A 25,886-nucleotide genomic window follows, 5' to 3' on the forward strand; every position below is an offset into this window, starting at 1 on the left:
CTAAGAGAATAACATAATACACACAATTCAATGAAGGTTTCAAATATCAAAAAAAAAAATATTTTTATCAAGCAATTCTCATCCCAAATAATCAGTATTAATATAACATAAACATTATTAAAAAAAACTTCTATGAAACAATTAGCTTGATAATAAACAAAAGAAATATATCATCAATTATTGTACACTTATTCTCAAAATATAGTTTAATTTATATAACTCAATTAGCTGAAATTACATATCAACAAACATTTGAAATGTTAAAAATTATTATTACGTAAAGTAGAAGTTTGAAAATTAAGTAATCTCATAAAATGTTTAATTACCTATAACTGAGTTTTTAAGCACTTCTTATATAATCTATTATAGGTTAATGAATAAAATATTTACCTTCAAGCATACAAGAAAAAAAAGGAAATAATCCAAAATTAAACACATTGTTTATGAAGTAAACAATCTACTTAATGCATCTGCATTAGTTAATTTTGATCCTGGACAGTGAACGACCTGTATATTATATTTTTGAAGAGCTAGTGCCCAACGTTGTAATTTTGATGATTGTGGTGCATTTTTCACCACAAAAGCGAGGGGGTTATGATCGGTAATCACTTTGATGTTTGAACCAAACACCCAATGTTCAAATTTCTTTAGAGCCCAAACAATGGCGTAAGCTTCTCTTTCAATTGTTGGCCAGTGTTGTTGAGTCGTGGAAAGCTTCTGACTCGCATAACAAATGGGATATTCTTTCTCACCACTCTGTTGAGCTAAACATGCTCCGATCCCGATTTGAGAAGCATCAGAATGGATAATGAATGGCAATTCTTTAGTCGGTGTATATAGCTCCGGTGTATAACTTAATTTTTCTTTGAGCTCAATAAAAGCTTTCTCATGTGTTTCATTCCAATGTTCCAGCGCTTCAGGTGCTCTTTTCTTTGTGAGTTCTGTGAGTGGGTAAGCCATTTCTGCGTAACGAGGGATATAATCTCGGTAGTAATTAAATAAACCTAGCAGGCTTCTCAATTGTGTTTTCGTCGTAGGAGTTTCAAGGTTTCGGATGGCCTTAACCTTTTCGGGATCAAGTTGATGTTTCCCAGATCCGATGATATGACCAAGATACTTAATTTGAGATTTGGCAAAGGAGCACTTCTTGGAGTTCACAGTAAATCCGAGGTTTTCTAGTTTGGCAAACACTTTCTGAAGATGTTGTAAATGTGTTGTAAAGTCAGGAGAAAATATAGCTATGTCATCTAAGTAAGCTCTAGAGAATTCTTTAAATTCTTTTAAGGCATTATTCATTACTCTCTGGAAAGTAGCTGCAGCATTTTTCAAACCAAATGGCATAACTTTGAATCGGTATTGGGCCCGATGTGTTTTGAATGAAGTGTACTCTTTACTCTCTTTCTCCATTGGGATTGCATAATAACCCTTAAGTAAGTCTAAGGTAGTTATTACATTTGACTTCCCTATGCAGTACATTAGATCGGTAGAATTCTCCATAGGAAAATCATCAGGTTTTGTAACTGTATTCAAAGTTCTATAATCGATACATAAACGTAAACTTCCATCCTTCTTGCAAACACAGACTACAGGGTGTGCGATATCAGCATCACTTTCTTCAATCAAATCTGCATTCAATAACTCTTCGATCTGTTCATCCACTCTTGGTTTCAACGCTTCAGGAATTCTGTAAATATAAGGCTTCTTTCGTTCTTTATTAGGAATCAGTCGAATTTTGTGTTCTTCCACATTAGCTTTCCTTATTTTACCTGCGAAAAGTGTTTGATGTTGGCACATAAGAGACACGATTTTTCTTCGTTCATCAGCGCTTAGATGATTAAGTTCTATTACTTCGTTGTTTTTTGTCTTTTTTGTTGGCACGGAATAGTCCTTTTCCGGAATCGTTAAGATTTCTCCAAATTCATCTTCATTTTCAAAAATTACACCAATGGCATTAGTTCGAGCTTGATATCGTCTCACCTTGTTTACATGAACATGTTTAACCCGACCGTCTGGTAGTTTAACCATATAAGAATGTGGCGGACAGTGTCTGATGACTTCTCCAGGTCCAGTCCATCGAGCATATAATTTATTGCTGCTATCTGGAATAAGCAAGTATACTAGATCTCCAGGCTTGAAACTTTTGCAGACTGTTCTCCGGTTAAAGTAATCTGAATAGGCTTGTTGTTTTCCTTCTGCTACCAACTTTGCTTGTTCTGCTGCTTGTTCAAGGTTAATTTTTAATTCTTGTAGATAATCAGTTATAGATTTACTCATATTCAAAGGGATAGGAATGTCTCCGCACCAGCTAGACTTCAATACACTGAGTGGTCCTCTCGCTTCCCTACCATACATGAGTTTGAAGGGTGATACACCAGTAGTGCAGTTGGGAACTTCTCTGTAAGCGAATAATATAAAAGGTAAACATTTGTCCCAATCATGTGGATTTGTGCGAATTACGTGATGCAGAGCACTCTTTAGCACTTTATTATATCGTTCTACTAGGCCATTGCTCGCAGCATATCCTGGAACTGATAATCTGGGTGACGATCCGAGACGATTTATGAATTCTTGTGTCATTTTTGATACGAAATTGGTGCCCTGGTCGCTTGCGATCATTCTGGGTATTCCGGTCCTCATAAAAATTTCTAAAAGAGCGTCGCAAGTACTTTTAGCATTTAAAGATCGTAAGGGGATCGCTTCTGGCCATCGGGAATGTTGATCAACTAAACATAAAACGTATTTATGTTTTCTGGCAGAAGGTGGATCAATAGGTCCAATAATGTCAACATTCACTACTTCAAATGGTAGGTTAGGTCTTACGACAGGAGTTATCGGAATTTTATCGGTACATCTTTCTGGGCTTCTTAACTGACACGCCTTGCATGTTCTACAATATTCTTCAACATCTTTAGCAAGTCCGGGCCAATAAAAAGAATACCGAACTCTTTCTTTTGTTTTTTTCATTCCTAGATGACAAGCAAAAATTGAATCGTGAGCAAGTTCAAGGACTTTTTTTTGTTTTGATTTCGGAAGTACCAGCTGAGTAGTAGGCTGTCCTAAGATGTTTTCTTTATGGTGCAGTATTCCATCAATAAATAAATAACCGTTCTTCTTAATTTTCCCATAGCGCCAGGCATCTACTAGGGACGTACATTTTTGTTGTTCTTTTTTAAATTGTATTGCTTCACTCTCGCTATTCAATTGCACTTCTGAGTCACAAGCTCCGCCTTCAATTATGACGTCTTCACTAATTTGACCACACAGTATGTCTTCTTCGAAATGTAGGTGTTTCTTTTTTTCATTCGCGTTTTTTTGTTCAGCCTTGGTTGTCATGGTAACGACTTCATTATTTTCAATTAAATTCAAAATGTTCGGAGGGAGTATACAATTTTCTTGAATTCTGTCTGTTACTGCAGCGAGAATTTCGACTGGCTCCGATAACATAGTATTTTCTTTTTTCAAGGCTATTTGGAAGCTCATGAGATCGGCGTCAATCCTTTCTCCGAATGCGCTACTAAGCATAATTTTACCCTTTTCTGTTTTCGATTTTGAAACTAAATTCTCATGTATCACTGGAATTTGACACCCGCTGTCTATCAAAGCTTTTGATGATTTGTTGTCAATTAGAACATCAATGAAATGTAGAGGATTAATTTCAAGGTTGGAATTCCCGTTAAATAATTCAGAACGAATCTTGGCTGTTAAAACTTCGTTTTTCTTCGAATTATCCGCCGCTCTACTAAATCGTTTTGAACATTCTCTTGCGAAATGGGATTCACCACAAATATAACAATCTTTTGTAATTCTTCTTGTTGTATTTTCTTCTTTTTTAAAACTTCTAAATCTCTGCTGTCTAGCATATGGGGGGATATATTTCGATTCAGTTTGGATTCTCTGTTCTCGTTCAAAACTTGGTTGTTTGAAAGTTTCTTTTTGGAAATCTCTCGGTTTTGTTTTCATATTCATTCTAACGTTTTCGTAATCATCTAATTTACTGGATAAATCATTCGGAATTTTAAATTTACTCCACACATCAATAAAATGTTCTTTCATTTCCAAAGGGACTTTTCTTTTAATTTGTTCCGTAATCATTAAATCACAAAGTTGTTCGAATGTTGTTATTTCTAACCCTCTTATCCATTCGTTGAAATAATTACTTAGTTCGTATGCGAAATCAAGCCAACTCGTCTCTGGCTTTTTCTGATGTTTTGTGAAAAACTGTCTGAATTTCTCGGGCGTCATTTTGAATCGTTTTAACAATAGTTCTTTCACTTTGCTGTAATCATCTGTTGTTTCTTCTCTGGCGATAATATGAACTACATCGTACGGCAATAATCCTATTAAATGCGATACCCACAGTTCTTTCTTAATTCCTACTCTTTTCGCTTGCCTTTCGAACAATACCAGGTATAAGCTGACGTCATTCATTTTCGGGTCGAACTTTTGAAGAATATTGTGCAGTTCTAGTTTCGGTTTTATCAGATCATTTTCGCTCCTTCCGTTTTCACTACTTCTTGATTCATTTTGCAGACGCAATTTCTCTAATTCAAAATTTATTTCTTGGGTTCGTTTTCTTTCTTCCGATTCCATTTCAGCTTCTTCTTTTCGTCTATTTTCTTCTAATTCGTCCTTACGTTTTCTTTCTTCTATAAGAGAACTCAACCATTCTTTCACGAAATCTTCCTCGTAGTTTTCGTTTTCCACTATGCATTTCTTAAGTTCAAATAATTTCAAATTTTCAGCATTCGTAATGCCCATTTCGTTGGCAATATTCAGCAAATCTTCTTTCTTGCCTCTCGCAAGGAAAGTCATCTTTTATTTATCAATATAAGCAGTTCGAGATAGAATATAATTATTCAAATAGATCCATAAAATCCTGTACGGGTGCGACAGTGTAGTATCTGCGGTTCGTGAGTATGGACTTATTGAATAAATACCAAGGTTAAACTTAATAACATTTATTAAAAATTAGGAAAAACAAAATATAAACAAATGAGCTTAAGCCGGACAACCTTGCTCGTTGCCGGTTAGAATACTAATTACTCCTTTTAGGAAGGAGAAAACTACCAAAAGCAATGCGATGGCAGCGCCATCTCTGAATTAACACAAATAATAGTCAAAATGATAAATTCTGGTATCACACCGCGGTAATGATATTCGGAAGTATATTCTTCGGCAATACCGAGTTATTGAACTTCGGTATGCCTGCACCTCTCGGTACTCACCGCTAGGGCTGGGCAATGTCAGAATTTCGATATTGTGGTATATTGTGAGCTTCATATCACGATATTATGATATACCGCGGTAATTAAATTGTTATGTATATTATAAATGCTAAGGCTATTTTGCAATTAAAAATTAATGTGTTTAAAGAGCATCATTTAAAAAAAATGGGGTACTTATCCTATATTAGCTCGCAGCATAATTATCCCATGGAATCAACTAATTATAAAGCATCATTATTTTAAAACAGAAAAATTTTATTAATATAAACATCAATTACTAATATAAACATCAACACAATTATAAACATCAAAACAGTTATAAACATCAACACAATTATAAACATCAACAATTATAAATATCAACACAATTATTAACATCACAAGGAGATCCGACAATCTCGGATATTTTTAAAATCAGAAGCACGCTATTCTCAAAATGAAACCAAAATCAGTAACTAAGTATACCATGGAGGGTTGATATAACGCGCGGGTGTTTGAAATCCGATATCGCCAATACCACGGATATGACGCATGCGCTTTAAAGTCAAATGATACCACAATATATTGTAGGAGAAATTTCTAGCTGCCGAGAGGAGGTACCGTAAATATTACGCGCAAGCCTTTGAGTTCTTCACCCCAATATCAATCACGTGCCATACCAATACCTCCTAGATACCATACCATACCGCCACTTCCTCGCCGCCGGTCGGCCGAAGATATTGGCTAGCGGTGAGTACCGAGAGGTGCAGGCATACCGAAGTTCAATAACTCGGTATTGCCGAAGAATATACTTCCGATTGGATTGGATTGAATGTAGAAGTTTTATGGCACAAGATCCAAAGGAGGATATGCTGCGCCAAACAATTTGTTGAGTTAGATCTAATGGTAAATTGCACACAATAGTTTCATTGTCATAAAATAAATGAAAGTAATAAAATTGTTTATCTCAAGATACGTATTTTTAAAAGTTCATAAAAATCATTAAAAAGCATAATTCTATAAAATACACAAAAAGGTAAAACGGTTCATGGGTAGGAAATAAGAGTGAATAAAATCAGATAAAACAGTTATATACAATATATAATACCAATAGCTCGCAGAAATGCGAAAATGTTGGGATGATGAATATCATCTAACAAATCCTTCATACATAAAATCGTGCTATTAAAAAAGGTAAGACGATGTTGGTTAAAACAAGGACAAATGGTTAAAATGTGATGAACCGTAAGTAAAGTATTGCAAGAGTCGCATTTGGGAGGAGATTCTCCAAACAACAGATGAAGATGCGTGAGTCGAGTGTGGCCGATTCTGAGACGATTAAGTTTTACATCTGCATTACGTAATCGTAATACAGTTAAGGGGTCTATGTATGGTTTGATGTTATGAAGTTTATTTTGAGTTTGAAGGTCCCAATGCTGTTGCCAAAGGGACGAGATGAGCTGTCGAACATGTAGTTTAATGTCTGAGAATGGTACAGATATGGTTAATTCAGTAGTTGCAGATCGTGCTGCAGAATCAGCCAACTCATTCCCTGAGATACCGACGTGACTCGGTATCCAGCAAAATGAAATATCAAATCCCTTTTTGCGAAGAGCGATTAATATATGATTAATGAAGCATAAGATTGGGTGAGTATCGCTGCGAAAATTTTCTAGCTGGTTTAAAACGCTCTTACTATCAGAGTATATAAAATACTTTCGTTCGGAGCGTGAAGAAATCAGCCGCAATGCCAAAAGGATGGCAACAGCTTCCGCAGTGAAGACGGAACAAATATCTGGGATCTTGTAGCTATAAGTATCATCAGCGATGATGACACCACAGCCTACGTATCCCGCCGATTTTGATCCGTCAGTATATACAGGCACATACTCAAAATATTGGTGACGATGGGAATTGAATATTTGTTGATAAATGATGGATGCAACATTAGATTTACTGTACAACTTAAAAAGGGAATAAAACTGATGTGGTGCGATGATCCATGGTGGTATGAGAAGGTAATCTATTGATTGTGTTGGCACGTCACATATGTCAAAAGTTCGTATGAGAGAGCGCACACGAGCATGAAATGGACGGACATATGAAGGTTTAGAGTCATACAATCGTCCTAAGCTTGATGGAAAGACATCGTGTTTTAGAGGGTGAGATTTGCAGGATTTCACACGATAGTAATAGGTTACAGACAATTGCTTGCGACGTAAATCAAGAGATGATTGGTGACAAATGACATATAAACTCTCTACTGGTGAGGTGCGGAATGCGCCAGAATATACTTCCGAATATCATTACCGCGGTATCAAAGAAATACCGGTAAATGACGGTATTACGGTATATTGCCCAGGCCTACTCACCGCTAGCCAATATCTTCGGCCGACCGGCGGCGAGGAAGTGGCGGTATGGTATGGTATCTAGGAGGTATTGGTATGGCACGTGATTGATTTAGGGGTGAAGAACTCAAAGGCTTGCGCGTAATATTTACGGTACCTCCTCTCGGCAGCTAGAAATTTCTCCTACAATATATTGTGGTATCATTTGACTTTAAAGCGCATGCGTCATATCCGTGGTATTGGCGATATCGGATTTCAAACACGCGTTATATCAACCCTCCATGGTATACTTAGTTACTGATTTTGGTTTCATTTTGAGAATAGCGTGCTTCTGATTTTAAAAATATCCGAGATTGTCGGATCTCCTTGTGATGTTTATAATTGTGTTGATATTTATAATTGTTGATGTTTATAAATGTGTTGATGTTTATAACTGTTTTGATGTTTATAATTGTGTTGATGTTTATATTAGTAATTGATGTTTATATTAATAAAATTTTTCTGTTTTAAAATAATGATGCTTTATAATTAGTTGATTCCATGGGATAATTATGCTGCGAGCTAATATAGGATAAGTACCCCATTTTTTTTAAATGATGCTCTTTAAACACATTAATTTTTAATTGCAAAATAGTCTTAGCATTTATAATATACATAACAATTTAATTATCGCGGTATATCATAATATCGTGATATGAAGCTCACAATATACCACAATATCGAAATTCTGACATTGCCCAGCCCTACTACACGCATCGAAGAACGATATTCACACCCTCATAAATTTGACTCTTACGCGAAAACAAATTACAATTCAAAGCGAAACTTTAATACTTCCTATTCTGATAGACATGTGAATAATTTAAAATGCATTTTCTGTTCTAAAAATCATATGAGTCACGATTGCTTGTTAAATGTGTTTGAGAAGAAGAAAGCTTTAATGTCTAAGGGCTTATGTTTTATATGTTTTTAAAATCATTTAAGTAAATTTTGTGATAGGAATTATCAAAAATGCAAACAGTGTAATTATTCTTCTCATAACTCTCTAATTTGTAATGGGAACGAACATAATGAAAGAAAAAATGTTTCGGCGCCAGCGGTTGACGCCGTGCAAGGGGGGAAAGGGGGAATCCCAGAAACTCAAAATGCTATATCGTCTATGATTTCTCTTTCTTCTAAAGAAAATAAAATAAAGAGGAGCGCTTGTAATTCGATCTTATTGCAAACTTTTTCGGCGGAAAGCAAAACAAAACAAGGAGTTAATATTCAATTGCGTTGTATGTTAGACGGAGGGGCGAATAAATCTTTCGTTTTAAGAGAAATAGCTGAGTCATTAAATTTAGAAGTGATTAATAAAGAATCATTAATTATTTATACATTCGGAAAAGAAATCGCAGAAAAGCGCACATATGATGTGGTCGAATTAACATTACAAAGTATAAAAAATTCAAATCGAAAGATAAAAATACAAGCGGTGGTAATCGACTCGATTACTTCGGCACAAATTAGCATTCCGTCACAATGGGTTAGAAATATTGCTATAGAAATGGGGATTGAATTAGCTGATGTTAGTACCTCCAATAAAATACATGTTTTAATTGGTTCGGATTACATATCACAAATTTTAGGTGAAAGGAACGTAAGAATTAGTAAAAGATTGATCGCTGTGGATAGTATTTTTGGAGCTTTACTACAAGGACAGGATAAGGAATCCAACTCACCGGAGGTGCCAGTCAATCATTTATTTGTTGAAAATGAAGAATTAGATTGTGATAGGATTAAGAATTTGTGGTCATTGGAAGCAATCGGGATAGATGCAGATAAAGAACTGTCTCCGTCAGATAAAGAAATTTTGGAATCGTTTGAAGAAAAAACGACATATTCAAATAAAAGATACGAAACTCGATTATTATGGAGGGCGGATAATAGAGAATTGAATAGTAATTATGAAATTGCAAAACGTCGTTTATTTAGTTTAAACAAAACATTCGAGAGAAATAAGGGATTATATTTAAAATACGATGAGATCATAAATGAGCACGTGCGGGAAGGAATTGTTGAAAGGGTAGAAATGGATTTAGATAAAAATATAAATACAGGTTATTTTCTCCCACATCACGCTGTAGTACGCGAACAAAAGGACAGTACAAAGGTTAGGGTAGTCTTCGATGGATCTTCAAAGGGTAAAGGGGAATTGTCATTAAACGATTGTTTAGATTGCGGTCCAAACTTAAACCCAGATTTACTAAAAATTATTTTGAGGTTCAGATTACACAAAATTGCAATTTGCGCTGACATTCAGCGTGCATATTTGGAAGTAGGGATCGCAGAACAAGATAGAGAATTTTTAAAATTTTTGTGGTTAAAAGAAAAGGGTCCTAATCTCGATCTCAGCAATCACAATATCCAAACTCTTCGATACAAACGGGTTACATTTGGAGTTAAGTGTAGTTCATTTTTGTTGTCAGCAACAATAAGATTACACATAGAAAAATATCGCAAAGACTATGGTGAAGCGTGTGAAATGCTCCATGAACTTTATGTAGATGATATGATCGACGGAACTTCTGACGTGCAGGATGCCTTTCGTTTGAGTAAGGAGATGATATTTATTCTTGGACAAGCTAGCATGAATCTACGTAGATGGACAACAAATTCTCCGATTCTTGGCGAAGCATGGAAACAAGCTTTTATAGATTGCCGAGAAACATCTCAAGAACTAGGTGTACCTTTAAAGATTTTGGGACTTATCTGGAACAATGTTGAGGACAACATCAGATTCGACATTCAACAGTTTGAAAAACTGAGATTGTGCAAGGCGATAACTATACGAATTATCTTGGCAGCAGGCGGTATGCTTTTTGATCCCATTGGACTAATGAACCCCTTCAGTATTAGAATAAAGCTTTTGTTACAACAGATTTGGGAAAAAGGCATTTCATGGGATGAGTGTATTCCCACTGAAATAAAGGACAAATTTATTGATTGGTATAACGAATTAAAGATAATTCGAAACTTGGAAATACCTAGGCAATATTTCGAAGAACTGGATTGGGAGTCATTAGAGATTCATATTTTTTCGGATGCAAGTCCTAAATGTTATGGAGCTGTAGCTTATTTCCGGATGAACAATATTACAAGCTTTATAATGTCTAAATCTCGCCTAGCCCCTTTAAAGAAGCTTACTTTACCGAGGTTAGAGCTGATGGGAGCGTTAATTTCCGCAAGAATTGGAAGTTATCTTAAAGACACTTTCTGTAAGTTAAATGAAAAAAGAATATTTTACTGGACAGATTGATTGATTGAATGTGGGGTTTAGTGGCACAAGGTCCAAAAACGGACATACTGCGCCAAACACACGGTTTTAAAAACAGATTAAGAGGTCAAGTAAAGCACACGTATAAAATCAGATATAATGAAAATTCTAAAACAATGTTGTAAAGTTACATACATTAAAATCAATAAAACTGCATGTCAATAAAACGGTAAATTTACTAATCAAATGCAAATCAATAAAACGGTAAATTTACTAAAACACTAAATAGTATAAAACAATTATATACAACTTAAAATTCCAATAGCGCGTAAAAATGCAAAGATGTTAGGATGGTGATTTTTATCTAACAAGTCTTTTATATATAAAATCGTGCTTCCAAAGAAGGTAAGGCGTTGTTGGTTAAAACATGGGCAAGCGATTAAGACATGATGAATTGAAAGTGAAACGTTACAAGTATCGCATCGAGGAGGCGGTTCTCCGAACAGCAAGTGAAGATGAGTCAGCCGAGTATGTCCTATACGTAGACGGGTGAGCTTGACATCTGCTCCGCGCAATTGCAACACAGGCCAAGGTTCTAGCGTGGATTTAATTGTGTGCAGTTTATTTTCAATTTGTAAATCCCAGTGTTGTTGCCACAAGGACATAGTAAACTGTCGTATGTAATTCTTCATGTCAGAAATTGGGACTGATAGTGTTAATGGAGTCGTAGCAGATCGGGCAGCAGAGTCAGCCATGTCATTACCTGAAATACCAACATGGCTGGGAATCCAACAAAATAAAATGTTAAAACCACTTTTGTGAAGACTAACTAACAGATGTTTAATGATACATAAAATAGGGTGAGCTTCGTTGTTTACATGATTATTCAGCTGACGTAAAACACTTTGGCTGTCAGAGTAAATGCAAAACTTTCGTGCGGTCAGAGATGAGATAAGTCGTAGAGCTATGAGAATGGCCACAGCTTCAGCAGTAAATACAGAGCATATGGCAGGTATGATATAACTGTATGTTCGATCAGCTATAATGATTCCACATCCAACATGCCCTGGAGATTTTGACCCATCCGTAAAAACAGAAACATACTGAGAATACTCATGACGATGAGAGATGAATAGCTGAATATACACGCTAGGAGATATACTGGATTTTTTGTATGAAGCAAATGGAGAATAAAAGTGATATGATGGAATAATCCAAGGTTTGTTAAGAAAGTGATCGGTTGATTGAGATGGTGATTCGCAAAAATTGAATGTCTGAATAACTGTACGCATACGAGCATTAAAAGGAGGTGTGTATGAGGGTCGCGCATCATATAATCGTCGTAAGCTTAATGGAATAACCTCCTGTCGAAGAGGATGATATTTAGATGACATAACACGAAAGTAAAATGTAAGACAGAGCTGCATACGTCGAAAATAGAGAGATGATAAATTACATATACTATATAAACTTTCGACTGGGGACGTTCGAAATGCGCCGCTACAGATTCGCATTGCAGTATGATGCACTGTATCTAACAGCTTCAAATTTGACGCAGTTGCAGTGCCATAGACTGAACAAGCATAATCAATGCGTGATAATATCAACGCTTTGTAGATTCTAATTAGGGCGATGCGATCCGCACCCCAGAAAGTGTTTGAGAGAACACGTAGGACATTTAAAGTTTTTTCACAACGTTTTCTAAGATAACGAATATGGGGCAGGAAAGTGAGTTTGCTGTCAAGAATTACGCCTAAATATTTTGTCTCCGACACAATAGGTATATTAACGTTATGAATAGAAATAACTGGATCATTGTGTAATCTGCGCAATCGACAAAAATGTATGCAAGAACTTTTTGTGGGTGAAAGTGTGTGACCATTTTGTTCACACCATTTTGAAATCTTATTGACGGCCAGCTGAAGTTGACGCTCAATTACGCGCATATCAGAGCCAGAACATGAAACATTTAGATCGTCCACATAAAGTGAGCCAAATACATGAGGTGGTAGTATGTTTAAAATGAGTGAAACATGAGTAATAAAAAGAATGACACTTAAAACACTGCCTTGAGGAACGCCTTCGGCCTGAACGAAGAGGTCTGAAAACGTAGAACCCAATTTTACCCTAAAATACCGTTTCATCAGAAAGTTCTTCAGGAAGATGGGTAAATTTCCCCGAAGTCCCATATCGTAGAGTGTCTTAAGAATTCCGTATCGCCATGTCCGATCGTAAGCCTTCTCAATATCAAAGAAGATAGAGACAAAATGGTTACGTCGGACAAAGGCGTTACGAATTCGTGACTCTAAAGCAATAAGGTTATCAGTAGTAGATCTTCCTTTTCGAAAACCACTCTGGAACTCAGGTATATGATGGTTCTTTTCTAGGAAATATACTAAGCGGGTATTAACCATGCGCTCAAAGGTCTTTCCCAGACAGCTTGTTAAAGCTATAGGGCGATAGCTTTCCGGGTCCTTAGGATCCTTGCCTGGTTTCAATATGGGGATGACAATTGCCTCACGCCAACATGATGGATAAGTCTGTTCCGTCCATAGTCTATTAAATAGAACCAGGACGTTATCCAGAGACGTAATATCCAAATGGCGGAGCATTTGGTAAGTTATCCCATCGAGACCAGGGCTTGTGTTCGCAGCTGTTGATAAGGCCTTTTGTAGTTCCAGAAATGTAAAATTGCCATTGTATGAAGATGATCGACGAGTGTGAAAATTGATATTATGACGTTCAGCGTTGAGTTTATGGTTTTGGAAAACCGGGCTGTAACTCTCTGTACTAGAGATAGCGGCGAATGTCTCACCTAGCATGTTACATACATCAATGGGAGCAGAGAAGACTGTATCGTTCTTTTCTAATATAGGGAAATGAAATTCGCGGTATATGCCGTTTGCCTTTTTTACTCTCGACCAAACTTGTTTGGGAGATGTCATTGATGATATAGATGAGACATAGCGTTTCCATGATTCTCTTTGGCTACGGCGTCGGACTTTACGAGCAAACGCTTTAGCTCTTTTAAATGCTACAAGATTGGATGTGGAAGGTGAACGACGGAAGAGGCTCCAAAGTCGTTTCTGTTCCTTGTAAGCGGTAGAACACTCTGAATTCCACCAAGGCTTACGATGACGAGGAGGAGTAGTTGAAGACTTTGGAATACTGTCTTCTGCAGCCTTTATAATTACAGAAGTAACTGTATTCATTGCGGCATTTACGTTGTTACCTGTTACCATAGCATCAGTAATCTGAGCAAGTTGAGTAAATAAGTGCCAATTAGCGCGATGATGTATGAAAACTGATGGTTTAGGACTCATGGGAACATTATTAGAATATGAAATTATGAGTGGAAAATGATCACTATTGTGAAGATCATTACTCACAGAAAAGTTTATGAAAGGCAAGAGAGATGGTGAACATAATGCTAAATCGATGGAGTGAAAGGTATGGGTCGGCATATGAAAGTAAGTCTCCTCGCCTTGGTTTAACAAACATAGATTATGGTCCTGTATAAGTTGCTCTATTTTACGTCCTCGATCATTGGAGACGGAGCTACCCCACAATTCACTATGGCCATTAAAATCCCCGAGCAAAATAAAAGGTGAAGGTAATTGTATAATCAATGAATTTAGTTCTGTTTGAGACACAGGTGTATTAGGAGGTAGATAAATTGAACAAACAGTGAGGAGTACATTAATGTGAATTTGGACAACAGTTGCTTGTAATGTAGTTGATAATAAATAATGAGTAGATGGTAATGCATTGCAGGTTAAAATTGCAACGCCATGAGGATGACTTCCATCATCAAAATCATGTCGGGTGCAAGAGTAATTATGAAATTTAAAATTATGACATGACGTTAAATGAGTTTCCTGCAGAGCGAAACATGCAGGCTGATATTTATGAATAATATCCTTGATATCTGAAAGTTTATTTCTTATGCCACGACAATTCCAGGATATAAAATTAATAGACATTATGGAATGGATTGATATTTTTGTAATTTAACGCCAAGTAAAAAGATCAGTCAAGTATGAATTCATCGTCGGAAGGGTGAAGGGACAATTCTACGTCAAGTTCCATCTTCTTCGGAGCACCAGAAGTTGATTGGTTGACGTACTGATTGTACTTAGGATCTTTCTTCTTCCGAGATATGCCAGGTTTTTTACTTAGGGGTATTTTTGTTGATATGAGCTGCTTGGGGAAAGGTGAGGTTTTTTCTGAGTTGTCAATTTTTGAAGTTTTTTTAGGAGGAGGAGATGTTGTTCTGTTTGATGGTGCATTAAAGTTAAATTTCGATTTTTGAGCAGTATTTTTAACCTGATGAGATGTAGAAGGCAAAGGTGGAAGGTTCGTTTGCGTACTGACAGAGCATTTGGTTACCTTTATAGCCGCAGAATAGGACACGCCTGGACGTGGGGTTCGGGCGGTTACTATTCGGCGTGCTTCATTGAAAGTCACATTCTGCAAAACTTTGACGGACTGAATTTCCTTTTCCTGTGACCATTTTGTACAATTCCTGGAGTAGGCCGCGTGGTCACCATTGCAGTTGACGCAATGGGGCGGTAACTCACAGGTTGTATCAGCATGGTCACTGCTAGAACAGCGGGCACAGATGGGCTTGCTTCGACAAGATGCCTTTGAATGTCCAAACCTTTGACATTGGAAGCATCTCAAAGGGTTTGGAACATATGGTCTAACCGGGCAGTTATACCAGGCAAGCTTGACGGCAGATGGTAAGTTTGGAGTAGCAAAGGTAAGAATGAGATGTTTTGTCGGGATAAGTTGACCATCTCGACGAATCTTTATTCTTCGAACAGCAATAACGTGTTGGTCACGCAATTCCTCTACAATATTTTCTTCGGTATCATTGATAAATTCAGACTGTGATATAACGCCTCGTGAGGTGTTTAAAGTTCTATGAGGAGTAATATTAACAGAGAACGAGCATATGTTTGTACAAGTAGACAGTGTAGTAGCTTGTTTCTCGGATGAGACTTGAACTAACAAGTCACCTGAACGTAATTTTTTAACTGAGGCTACTTCTCCTAGAAGAGAAAGAAGAGCCTTATGTATCAAAAATGGAGAAACTTTACTAAATGACGTATTAGGTACTGTGGGATTTGTCAAAGCTATCATGAAGTACTGAGCGTGTTCAAATGGTACTAAAGGTGTTCCGCTGTTTTTGTATTGGTGTGCGGAACTGACCACCATTTCATTTTCAGCCATAGAAAATTAAATCAACTTTCAGCTACCAGCCGCAACACCCACCACGGAGTCCAACTAAGGGGGTGCAAATAACAAATTAGTGCTGCCACAAATCCGCTATTTAACACCGATGCTAGCCAATAGTTATACGCCCGAAAGTCACCACTTAAGCAGCCTCCACCCTTAACGAGTTGCCCAGTAAGTGACCTCGGGCTTGACCTTAGCCAACAGATGTCGTTTGTGACTAGCCGATTGGTGCACACAGGCCAATGTGCACCTCCCGTTTACCTGAAGCACGGGCCAAAGCAGTGTATTGGGGTACCAAGATGCCCCTCAACTGCCAGGATCCCCTTTTCCAGGGACACGGGTCTCCACGCACGGCAAACACGCGGGTGGTATCTTCCCATCTGGGCTCGATACAACAGGGTGGTATTCGAACACAGATGACAAGCCCTTACCAGTAAATTCGGCAACCACGACAAGGGGGAAGAGAAAGGAGAAAGTAGGAGAAAAGGGAGAGGAAACGGAAGGGAGGATAGACCACTAGGGTACCCCGGGGCGTGACTCCCTGTATTTACCTAAAGAAGGTAAACCCCCTCAGGGGTTTTACTGGACAGATTCTACAATTTGCCTACACTGGATCAAGGGACAATCCGATGATTGGAAGCAGTTTGTTACAAACAGAGTGATAGAAATAAAGGAAAAAACCAATCCGGATCATTGGCATCATTGTAGCGGAAAAGATAACCCTGCAGATAAACTTACACGAGGAATGAATGCACAAGCTCTTTTAAACGATACTGTTTGGTTATCGGGACCTCCATGGCTAAAGGAAAGGAATATCCCATACGATGAAAGCGCCTCTTGTCCTGACTTGCATAACGTTGTAGGAGAGAGACGAAAAGTTGTAACTTTACATTTAAAAACTGTATCTATTCAGCCGTTACTGAATCTTAATAATTATAGTGACCTAAACAAAGTTTTCAGAATTACAGGATACATATTTCGTTTCATTCATAACTGTAAGGCAGCGCACGAAAAGAGAATAGGAGCAATCACAGCGAGTGAACTAACCAACGCTGAAACTTACTGGATAAAAGTTGTGCAACGAATTGAATTTGAAAGGGAATACCTGGATTTAAAAAACAATAGTCCCATACATCCAAATTCGAAATTATACGATCTAAATCCAATTTTGTCAGCTGATGATTTAATAGCCTTAAAAGGAAGGTTACAAAATTCAGATTTCGATGTTCAATCAAAGCACCCAATTATCATCCCAAATAAGACAAAATTTACAGAACTCTTAATATTTAAAGAACATAAAAACTTGTGTCACTCTGGTGTTTCGGATACACTTACACAATTGAGAGAACGATTTTGGATAATCCGAGGGAGGCAAGCTGTAAAAACTTGTTTGAATAAGTGCTTTAAGTGTAGACGATTTAAAGTTAAACATGGAATTCAGGTAGTTGCTCCATTACCTGCAAATAGAACTTGTGAAGCCAACCCATTTGAAGTTGTAGGCATCGACTTTGCTGGTCCTGTGTACTCAAAGTACCATGATAAAAATTACATCGCATTATTTACATGTGCTGTAACGCGAGCAGTACACCTAGAAGTTGTGTCGAGTTTAGGTACAGAACATTTTATTTTGTCATTCAGACGATTTATCTCCAGAAGAGGCATTTGCCGGATTGTAAACTCTGATAATGCTTTAACTTTTAAAAGTGCTGACATTGAACTCAAGAGACTATACATGAACATTAATGAACTCGAAGTTCAGAACTATTTTAGCAAAAAGGGTATAGAGTGGCAGTACATCGTTGAACGTGCTGCATGGTGGGGAGGATACTGGGAGAGAATGGTTCGAATAACAAAAATCGCATTAAAGAAAATTTTAGGGAAATCATTTGTTTCATTTGAAGAATTGCAAACTATTTTGGCAGAAATTGAAGCTATAATTAATTCGCGTCCATTAACGTATGTTTATAATGAACCTAATGAACCATTCCCTCTCACGCCTGCTAACTTTTTAACTGGAAGAAGATTAACAGCCTTACCTAATTGGTCAGGTAATGCAAATTTTGAATTATTTAAAGGTAAAAGGGATTTGATAAAAAGATTTTTGTATAGGGAAAAGATTCTAAATAATTTTTGGAAAAGATGGAAAAGGGAATATCTTCTTCTGTTAAAAGGTGCAAATTTCAACAAACATGTAAATGTAAACATTGAATTTAATGTAAATGATATAGTTTTAATAGGTGACGAGAAAATACCAAGACAACTTTGGAAGTTAGGAAGAATTCTTGAATGCCACAAGGGTCGAGATGGCAAGGTAAGATCAGTCTCTGTGAAAACGTCTTCAGGGGTCATAAGACGCCCAGTACAGTTATTGTATAATTTAGAAATTGCATCAAATGAGTGAGTAACAAATTACAAGTTGATTATGAATAAGTGACTGTTTTTATTCTAATTCGAATTTATGTTTTTTTTTTTCCTGATATTGTTTTCATAAATTTTTGCATGATTCATTATTTATGTCGTGAATTGTTAATTTGGTAGTTTAATGTGGAATTAGTATTAGTATAATTTTAAATTTTATTTGTAAATTGTTTTTGAACTCTCGGGGCGGGAGAATGTGGCAACTCAAGCCACGAATAAGGTTAAATCCCCACAAAAGGGATTTCTACTAGGCGTCTTCCCTAACCGAGGGAGAATTCAATCAGAATGAAACTTGTACTGGCGAGATAAACATCTCGTGGAATCGGAAGAATCCGATTTGAATATATAATGCATAATCTGGAAAATTTTATGTTTATTTGTGCTTATGTTTAGTGTTCCTATCGTTATGTTTAATAAATATATAAAAAAGGAAAATTTGGGAAAATTATTACGACTCAACGGACAGGCTATCACTATTGAATAACGCAACCAACAGGCTTGATAATAAAATAAATATTACATAACATGCATGAACTCTTATGAAGCTAATATCCCTCTGATTTATTGAATAACATTGAAATCGGAGTTTAATTGCCTTGCTTAATTCTTATACTCACTTAAAATGAAAACTGAATAGTTTTCACTTGATATTTATTTAATTAATTTAATGTTCATCGAATTAAATTAATATTTTATTTATTTCTTGTGGATTACTAAAATTAAATTATAAAATTTTAAATTTAAGATTTATTAGTGGCGCCATCTATTATTATTAATTAAAACTAAAAGATCTGCATTATGCCTACCTATTTATAACTTAATTTTAATGGGTTTTTTTTATTATTATTTGTTAAATGTTTTATAATACCGAAAAACTATCAATTGACATCTAAGAAGTCAAGCAGTTGTCTTTTAAGATGCTTATTTCATTAATTTTGATTGCATAATTCCCATAAAAATAAAAGTTAATGATTATGATCAAAAGAGCGTAATGCAGAGGAGTACGCCCATTGCTACATTTAACGTTTATATTAGCACCCTTTGCAGTTAAAAGTTCAAATACTTTCTTACTTCTAGCTGCAAATAGAGGAGTTGAACCAAAGCAATCTTTGGCTTCAACATCAGCTCCCTTTTTTAATAAAAGCTCGACAATCTCGTCCTCTTCGCTCAGAACAGCACTGTGCAGAAGTGTTTTACCTATATTATTTCCAGCATTTATATTAGCGCCTTTTTCAATTAAGAGCTCAAACATTTTCTTGGTACTAGGTTTAAACAAAGGTGTTTCATCACGGTAATCTTTAGCTTCAAAATCAGAGCCTTCTTTTATTAAAAGGTCGACAACCTCATCCCTTCCTTTCATAAGAGCACTGTGAAGAGGTGTATAACCTTCGCTACTTTTAGCATTTATATTAGCGCCTTTTGCAATTAAATGTTCGAATGCTTTCTTACTTTTAACAGTAAATAGAGGAGTTTTATCATGATAACCTTTAGCTTCAACATCCGCACCTTTTTTATCAAAAGCTCGACAACCTCATCCCTTCCATTCATAAGAGCGCTGTGCAGAGGTGTATAACCTTCGCTACTTTTAGCATTTATATTAGCGCCTTTTGCAATTAAAAGTTCGAAAACTTTCTTGCTTCCAGCTGAAAATAGAGGAGTTTCATCATGATGACATTTAGCTTCAACATCAGCACCTCCTTTTATTAAAAGCTCGACAACCTCATCCCTTCCCTTCATGACAGCGCAGTGCATAGGTGTATAACCTTCGCTACTTTTAGCATTTATATCAGCGCCTTTTGTAATTAAAAGTTTGAATGCTTTCTTACTTTTAGATGTAAATAGAGGAGTTTTATCATGATAACCTTTAGCTTCAACATCAGCACCTTCTCTTATTAAAAGCTCGACAACCTCATCCCTTCCTTTCATAAGAGCACTGTGAAGAGGTGTAGAGCCTTTGCTATTTTTAGCATTTATATTAGCGCCTTTGGCAATTAAAAGTTCGAAAACTTTCTTTCTTCCAGCAAAAAATAGAGGAGTCTCATTAAGATCACCTTTAGCTTCAACATCAGCACCTTCTTTTATTAGAAGCTCGACAACCCCAATATTTCCTTGCCTCACAGCCCAGTGCAAAGGTGCTTCTCCATACATATCTTTGGCTTCAATATCGGCTCCTCGTTTTATTAAAAGATTGGCAACTTTTTCATATGCAGCATAATGAAGAGCAGTGGCCCCATATTCATCAACAACATTAATCATATTTATTTTACTTTCTATCAGAGCCTCTAAAAGATCTACTAAACCTTTTTGCGCCACCTCGTGTAATAAAGTCTTTTTTGTTTTCTCAGCATCATAAGTTTCAAGGCTTTTTATTGCTTCACAAATATCACAAGCATTCGCACCCTTTCTAAGGAGTAATTCAACAGTTACCCAATGACCGTCTTTATCTGCATATCTTAAAGGCCTCCAACCAAGTAGTTGATCCTCAGCATCTGCTCTAAATTCGTGATTCAACAAAGTCCAAACCAAATAATAATTTCCATATGCAGCAGCTAAGTGCAGTGCTGTTCTTCCTACTTTATCTGCAGCATTAATGAAATCTTTTGCTTTCTCTGCATTTGATAATAATTGTTTTACTTTTTCTATATCATTGTTTAAAACTGCAATGTGCATCTTACAGGTATGCTTATCGGTAGTTACCATTTGATCGAAAAAGATCCTAGTTAAGTTATGTTCTTTTCCATAAACCTGATGGCAAAAAAATTTAGTTACTTCTTTTCTTTTTATGCTCTTTGAGTAAAAATGTGCAGCAAAATATTCAGCAAAACTGAAGTGAATGAATATTGGTTTGGCAGCAACAATATGACTAATGAAACCTGAATTTTCTTTACCTTCTTGTATCTGTCTCTTGAGTAATTTTATCGTCTCCAATTCTTCTTCTATCAAAAACTGATTTAAATCTTCTTCATGGAAAAGTATACACAAAGCTAACAAGGAATATTTTTTCTCGAAGGATGCGAATAACGTGTCATACTCTGAACCTGATTTCGATAGATCCAATATCTGTTTTTCTAAAAAATGCCTTTTGTACTTACTTTCAATAAAGGCTCTATATTAGTTCATAAGATCTAGTTTTATTGATATATTTGATTCGTTTTTGTTGAACTGATCATAAAAAGTTTCAATTTTCTCTTGAAAAGCTTCAATCAGCATCTTTGTTTGTAATGGTATTCCTGTAAATTCTTTATTTTTATCGGAGATGGACTGTAGCACTTTGTCTAGTAGTTTGTTGGCGTAAAGCTCAAAGTTCTCTTTGATGCTAAATTTCTGAATATTACACAACATGTTTCTCATGAACATCACCTGATCGTTTCTAGACAGTGGCATTAGACTATATGAAAGTACACTTAATACATCTTCTAGTTCATCTTTCATGTGTGGCCGTGTAGTTATCCAGAGTTTCTCTACTTTTGAATGTTTTACAGCTTTTAGTAGTTCAACAACTTTCTCTTTGTATCTAGGAACGATCTCATCAAATCCATCTAATAATATAGCGACTTTACCTAAAACATTCAGTCTATACTTAAATAAATCTTGCTCCAGAGGTGTGTTTAAGCCAGCTATGTTCATTAGAAATTTAAAAATTTTGTCCTTGTCTTTAATGAAGTCATTATTTGCAAATATTTCTGAATAGTCATTCAAGTTAATTCTGACAACCCACAGAGAAGAATCAAAGTTTTCCATCTCTTGTGCTAGTTTAGTCAGAACCGTTGATTTTCCCGCACCAGATACTGCACTTATAATTACTATACGTCCATCTATGTCACGAAATTCAGTTACATTTTCTGTATCTATATAATCACGTAATATTGATAGAGCACCTCGAGATTTTTGCCAGACAAATTGGTTATCTACTTCTTTCAGCAAATGAATATTTCGATTTTCAAATACCTTACACAGTTCATCAAAACCTACTTTTTCTTCAGAAATCACCACTTGCTCTCGATTAAGGCTGGATTTTTGAATTCGATCGTTATAGGTTATATGTATTTTATAACCATTTTTAATATCTTTCTTAATTGTAGACTGACTGAAAATTCGATTGATGTAGTAGGTTTCAATATCACCTAAATTTGAGATTTTTTTGCCTATTTCTATCGTTTCTTTGTTCATGAGTTTCGATAACGTTCCTTCATCTACTACATGTTTTGACTCCTCGGTTATTAATGCACTTAAAGTTGTCGTTTCACCTTGGAAATAAATTGTCTTATTAGAAAGTATTTTTTGAGAATTATCCGCTAAATCATGAAACTCTAAACTTGTGTTATCAACCATTTCATAATAAAATTCATCATTATCTCCTAAGAAATATTCTAAATCATTCTTCTCTCCAGAAAATAAAATAAACTTAAATTTCTGTTTATCTTTTAAAATATTCAATATTCTTATAAAATTGTTAATTAATATTTTCTTATCTTCTTTCCAGAGATCACTATTACTTTCAACAACAAATAACAGAGGAGCGTGTTTATCTAATTGTTTTACAAATTCATTCAAAGCAAAAAACTGCTCTAAATTTAAAAGTTGCTTCAGACTTAGAAAAAAGCTTTTACTAGCTTCATAGTTAAGTTTATTCTCCACTAGAAGCTTATGTAGTTTTTTTGATTCCAACTACAGGATGCACTTTACATATTATTTGCAAAAACTTCAAGTCAACGTTATTTAAAAAATCTGTATACTCCATCATTGTCTTCTTTAGTTCAATATACTCAATCGATTTAAGATAATTAAAAGACTGTTTTTTATATACTTCTTTAAAAACTTCTAAATTTTTTAATTTAGTTATCTCCTTGTGTATATCTGGAAAAATGAACAAAATGTTTTTGACACAAATAATTAATTTTTGCAATTGTTTTTCCGAATTGCACTTAATAATTCCTAGCCCTATTCCCTCTTTTATTGTAAGATCTTGCAGAATTTCTTCAATTTCGTCCTTACTTATCACTCCTTTGGATTTGTCAACTAGCAAAACAAATAAATGATCTGCGACGGAAAGCATCGAAAGTTGCTTTAACCTGTGACAACCATTCAGAAATTCAAACTCCGATTGTGTGAAAATATTCGCACTACATTCTCCTTTTTCCATCCTTCTTACTTGGTAACGAAGAGTACAATATTCGTTACCATTTGGAGATGGATTATAAAGGTTGATACAATTAGCTAATTCATGAAAATGTTCATATTCGTTTGGATTTGTTGTAAATATATTAAATATTTTTTTAACAATAATTCCACCTAATCCTTCTTTTACTAATGGCCAGTCGATGACCTTCATTATCTTTTCATTTGAATTGCCTATATTCTTGGAAGCAAATGCTTTTTTAATATTGTCCATATTGTGAGATTCCATTGTGTATTGAAAAAAATCCCAACTAGCTGATCTTTGGGCTATATTTTCAATAAACAACCGATATAAATGACCAACGTTAAGAATTGAATGTTGGGTTTAATGGCACAAAGTCCACAGAAGGACATGCTGCGCCAAACAAACGGTTTTAAAATAAAATCCTAGGTAGATGTATACTACAAGTTTTCCCCATCAAAATCACACGGCATTTATAAAACTGAATACAACGAAACCAACGCATTCAAGAGTAAGTAAAACAAGATAAAATTTAAATGTAGTTAAGTATCATAAAACAGTTGCATTCAAAGCTGAATAGAGACACATAAAATTGTAAATAGGATAAAAACTGTTATATACAGTATAAGAGACCAATTGAGCGTAGAAACGCAAAAATGTTAGGATGATGGCAGTCACCTAACAAATCCTGCAGTGTTAAAATAGAACTACCAAAAAAGGTTAAACGATGACGGTTAAAACATGGGCAATAAATTAAAATGTGATGGATTGTGAGTAAAACGTTGCAAGTATTGCAGTGAGGAGAGGGTTCATCAAACAGCAAGTGAAGGTGGGTCAATCGAGTGTGGCCAATTCGAAGACGAGTAAGTTTGACGTCTGCCCTACGATTACGTAGCACAGGCAATGGATCTAAATCAATTTTTATAGCGCGCAATTTATTATTAATTTGGAGATCCCACTGCTGCAACCATAGAGACTTTGTAAGCTGTCGTACGTGTGTTTTTATATCTTGGTATGGTATAGACAGAGAGAAAGGGTTTGTAGCAGATCGTGCGGCAACATCGGCCAAGTCATTACCCGGAATTCCGACATGACTTGGGACCCAACAAAATAAAATATCAAACCCATTTTTATGAAAAGAATTTAACAGATGATGTATAAAATTTAAAATTGGGTGAGTCGATTCTTCGAAATGTCCCAATTGGCGCAACACGCTCAAACTATCTGAATAAATGCAATATTTTCGAGTAGGCAGTGATGAGATCAATCGCAGAGCTAAAAGAATAGCTACAGCTTCGGCAGTGAAAATTGAACAAATATCTGGGATTTTAAAATTGTACGTGGCATCAGCAATGACGACGCCACAACCGACATGTCCTAGAGATTTTGAGCCATCTGTATATACAGGGACGTATTGAGAAAACTGATGACGATGGGAAATGAAAAGTTGCTGAAATATAATAGGAGACACTTGAGCCTTATTATAAGCAACAAACTGACAATCAAACTGGTATTGTGAGATGGTCCATGGTGAAATAAGCAAATGCTCAACTGATTGTGATGGCAAATCACAAATAGACAAATTTTCAATAAGTGATCGCATGCGAACGTTAAAAGGGCGAATATGAGAAGGACGAGCTTCATAAAACCGCAACAAACTTGATGGTGTAGAATCACGCTGTAGAGGATGTGTAGCAGATGACATGATGCGAAAGTAATACGTCAAGGACAGCTGCATGCGGCGTAGGTCTAAAGGTAGTTGATCACAGATAACATAGAGGCTTTTAACAGGGGACGTGCGGAAGGCGCCGCTACATATGCGCAAGGCAGTATGATGCACTGTATCCAAGCGTCTTAAGTTAGAAGCGGAAGCAGTGCCATATACCGCACATGCGTAATCAAGACGAGATAATGTTAGCGCTTGATATATTCGCAGTAGGGCGATGCGATCTGCACCCCAAGACGTGTTTGAAAGCACTCGTAATATGTTTAGAGTCTTCTCGCATCGTTTTCTAAGCTGTTTGATGTGAGGTAAAAAAGTAAGCTTCTTGTCAAATATCAGCCCAAGAAACTTTGTGTTCTCAACTATAGGTATGACAGTGTTATTGATATGAATGGCAGGTTCATTATGAAGCCTGCGCAACCGACAGAAGTGCATGCAGGAACTTTTAGAGGGGGAGATTGTATGGCCATTCAGTTCACACCACTCCACGATTTTATTTACACTCAGTTGAAGTTGCCGCTCTATTACTCTCATGTCTGATCCTGAGCATGATACG

At 36.0% G+C, this 25,886-nt stretch overlaps 4 protein-coding genes across 4 annotated transcripts; 2 read left to right on the top strand and 2 right to left on the bottom strand.

The window, feature by feature from the left end:
- Window positions 1–441: 441 nt before the first annotated feature.
- LOC147811877 (uncharacterized) lies at window positions 442–4,812 on the bottom strand. Its single transcript, XM_087162259.1, has one exon. The coding sequence runs from the start codon at window positions 4,810–4,812 to the stop codon at window positions 442–444; it is 4,371 nt and encodes a 1,456-aa protein (XP_087018385.1).
- Window positions 4,813–9,098: 4,286 nt separating this feature from the next.
- LOC147811878 (uncharacterized) lies at window positions 9,099–10,931 on the top strand. The gene is made up of 2 exons (XM_087162260.1): window positions 9,099–10,809; window positions 10,927–10,931. Exons 1-2 carry the CDS (start codon window positions 9,099–9,101, stop codon window positions 10,929–10,931), a joined length of 1,716 nt encoding a protein of 571 aa, XP_087018386.1.
- A 5,863-nt stretch (window positions 10,932–16,794) lies between these two features.
- Window positions 16,795–18,450, top strand: LOC147811879 (uncharacterized). Its single transcript, XM_087162261.1, has 3 exons — window positions 16,795–17,252; window positions 17,463–18,097; window positions 18,287–18,450. The coding sequence occupies exons 1-3, from the start codon at window positions 16,795–16,797 to the stop codon at window positions 18,448–18,450; spliced, it is 1,257 nt and encodes a 418-aa protein (XP_087018387.1).
- A 1,441-nt stretch (window positions 18,451–19,891) lies between these two features.
- On the bottom strand, window positions 19,892–21,167 carry LOC147811880 (uncharacterized). The gene has a single exon (XM_087161523.1). It carries the CDS (start codon window positions 21,165–21,167, stop codon window positions 19,893–19,895), a length of 1,275 nt encoding a protein of 424 aa, XP_087017649.1. The 3' UTR covers window position 19,892.
- Window positions 21,168–25,886: the final 4,719 nt, after the last annotated feature.

Source organism: Parasteatoda tepidariorum, chromosome 4 (genome assembly GCF_982258835.1).
Source record: "Parasteatoda tepidariorum strain Cologne lab strain chromosome 4, Ptep-v5.0, whole genome shotgun sequence".
Taxonomy (NCBI): domain Eukaryota; kingdom Metazoa; phylum Arthropoda; class Arachnida; order Araneae; family Theridiidae; genus Parasteatoda; species Parasteatoda tepidariorum.

What these genes read in the sequence shown, in the direction of transcription:
- LOC147811880 (XM_087161523.1), bottom strand. Translation starts at nt 21,167, where the DNA reads ATGGTAACTACCGATAAGCATACCTGTAAGATGCACATTGCAGTTTTA.
- LOC147811879 (XM_087162261.1), top strand. Translation starts at nt 16,795, where the DNA reads ATGAATGCACAAGCTCTTTTAAACGATACTGTTTGGTTATCGGGACCT. An exon ending in TTAATAGCCTTAAAAGGAAG is followed by an intron (nt 17,253 to 17,462) that starts GTTACAAAATTC and finishes CTTTAAGTGTAG; the next exon opens with ACGATTTAAAGTTAAACATG. An exon ending in AGCCTTACCTAATTGGTCAG is followed by an intron (nt 18,098 to 18,286) that starts GTAATGCAAATT and finishes TAGTTTTAATAG; the next exon opens with GTGACGAGAAAATACCAAGA.
- LOC147811878 (XM_087162260.1), top strand. Translation starts at nt 9,099, where the DNA reads ATGGGGATTGAATTAGCTGATGTTAGTACCTCCAATAAAATACATGTT.
- LOC147811877 (XM_087162259.1), bottom strand. Translation starts at nt 4,812, where the DNA reads ATGACTTTCCTTGCGAGAGGCAAGAAAGAAGATTTGCTGAATATTGCC.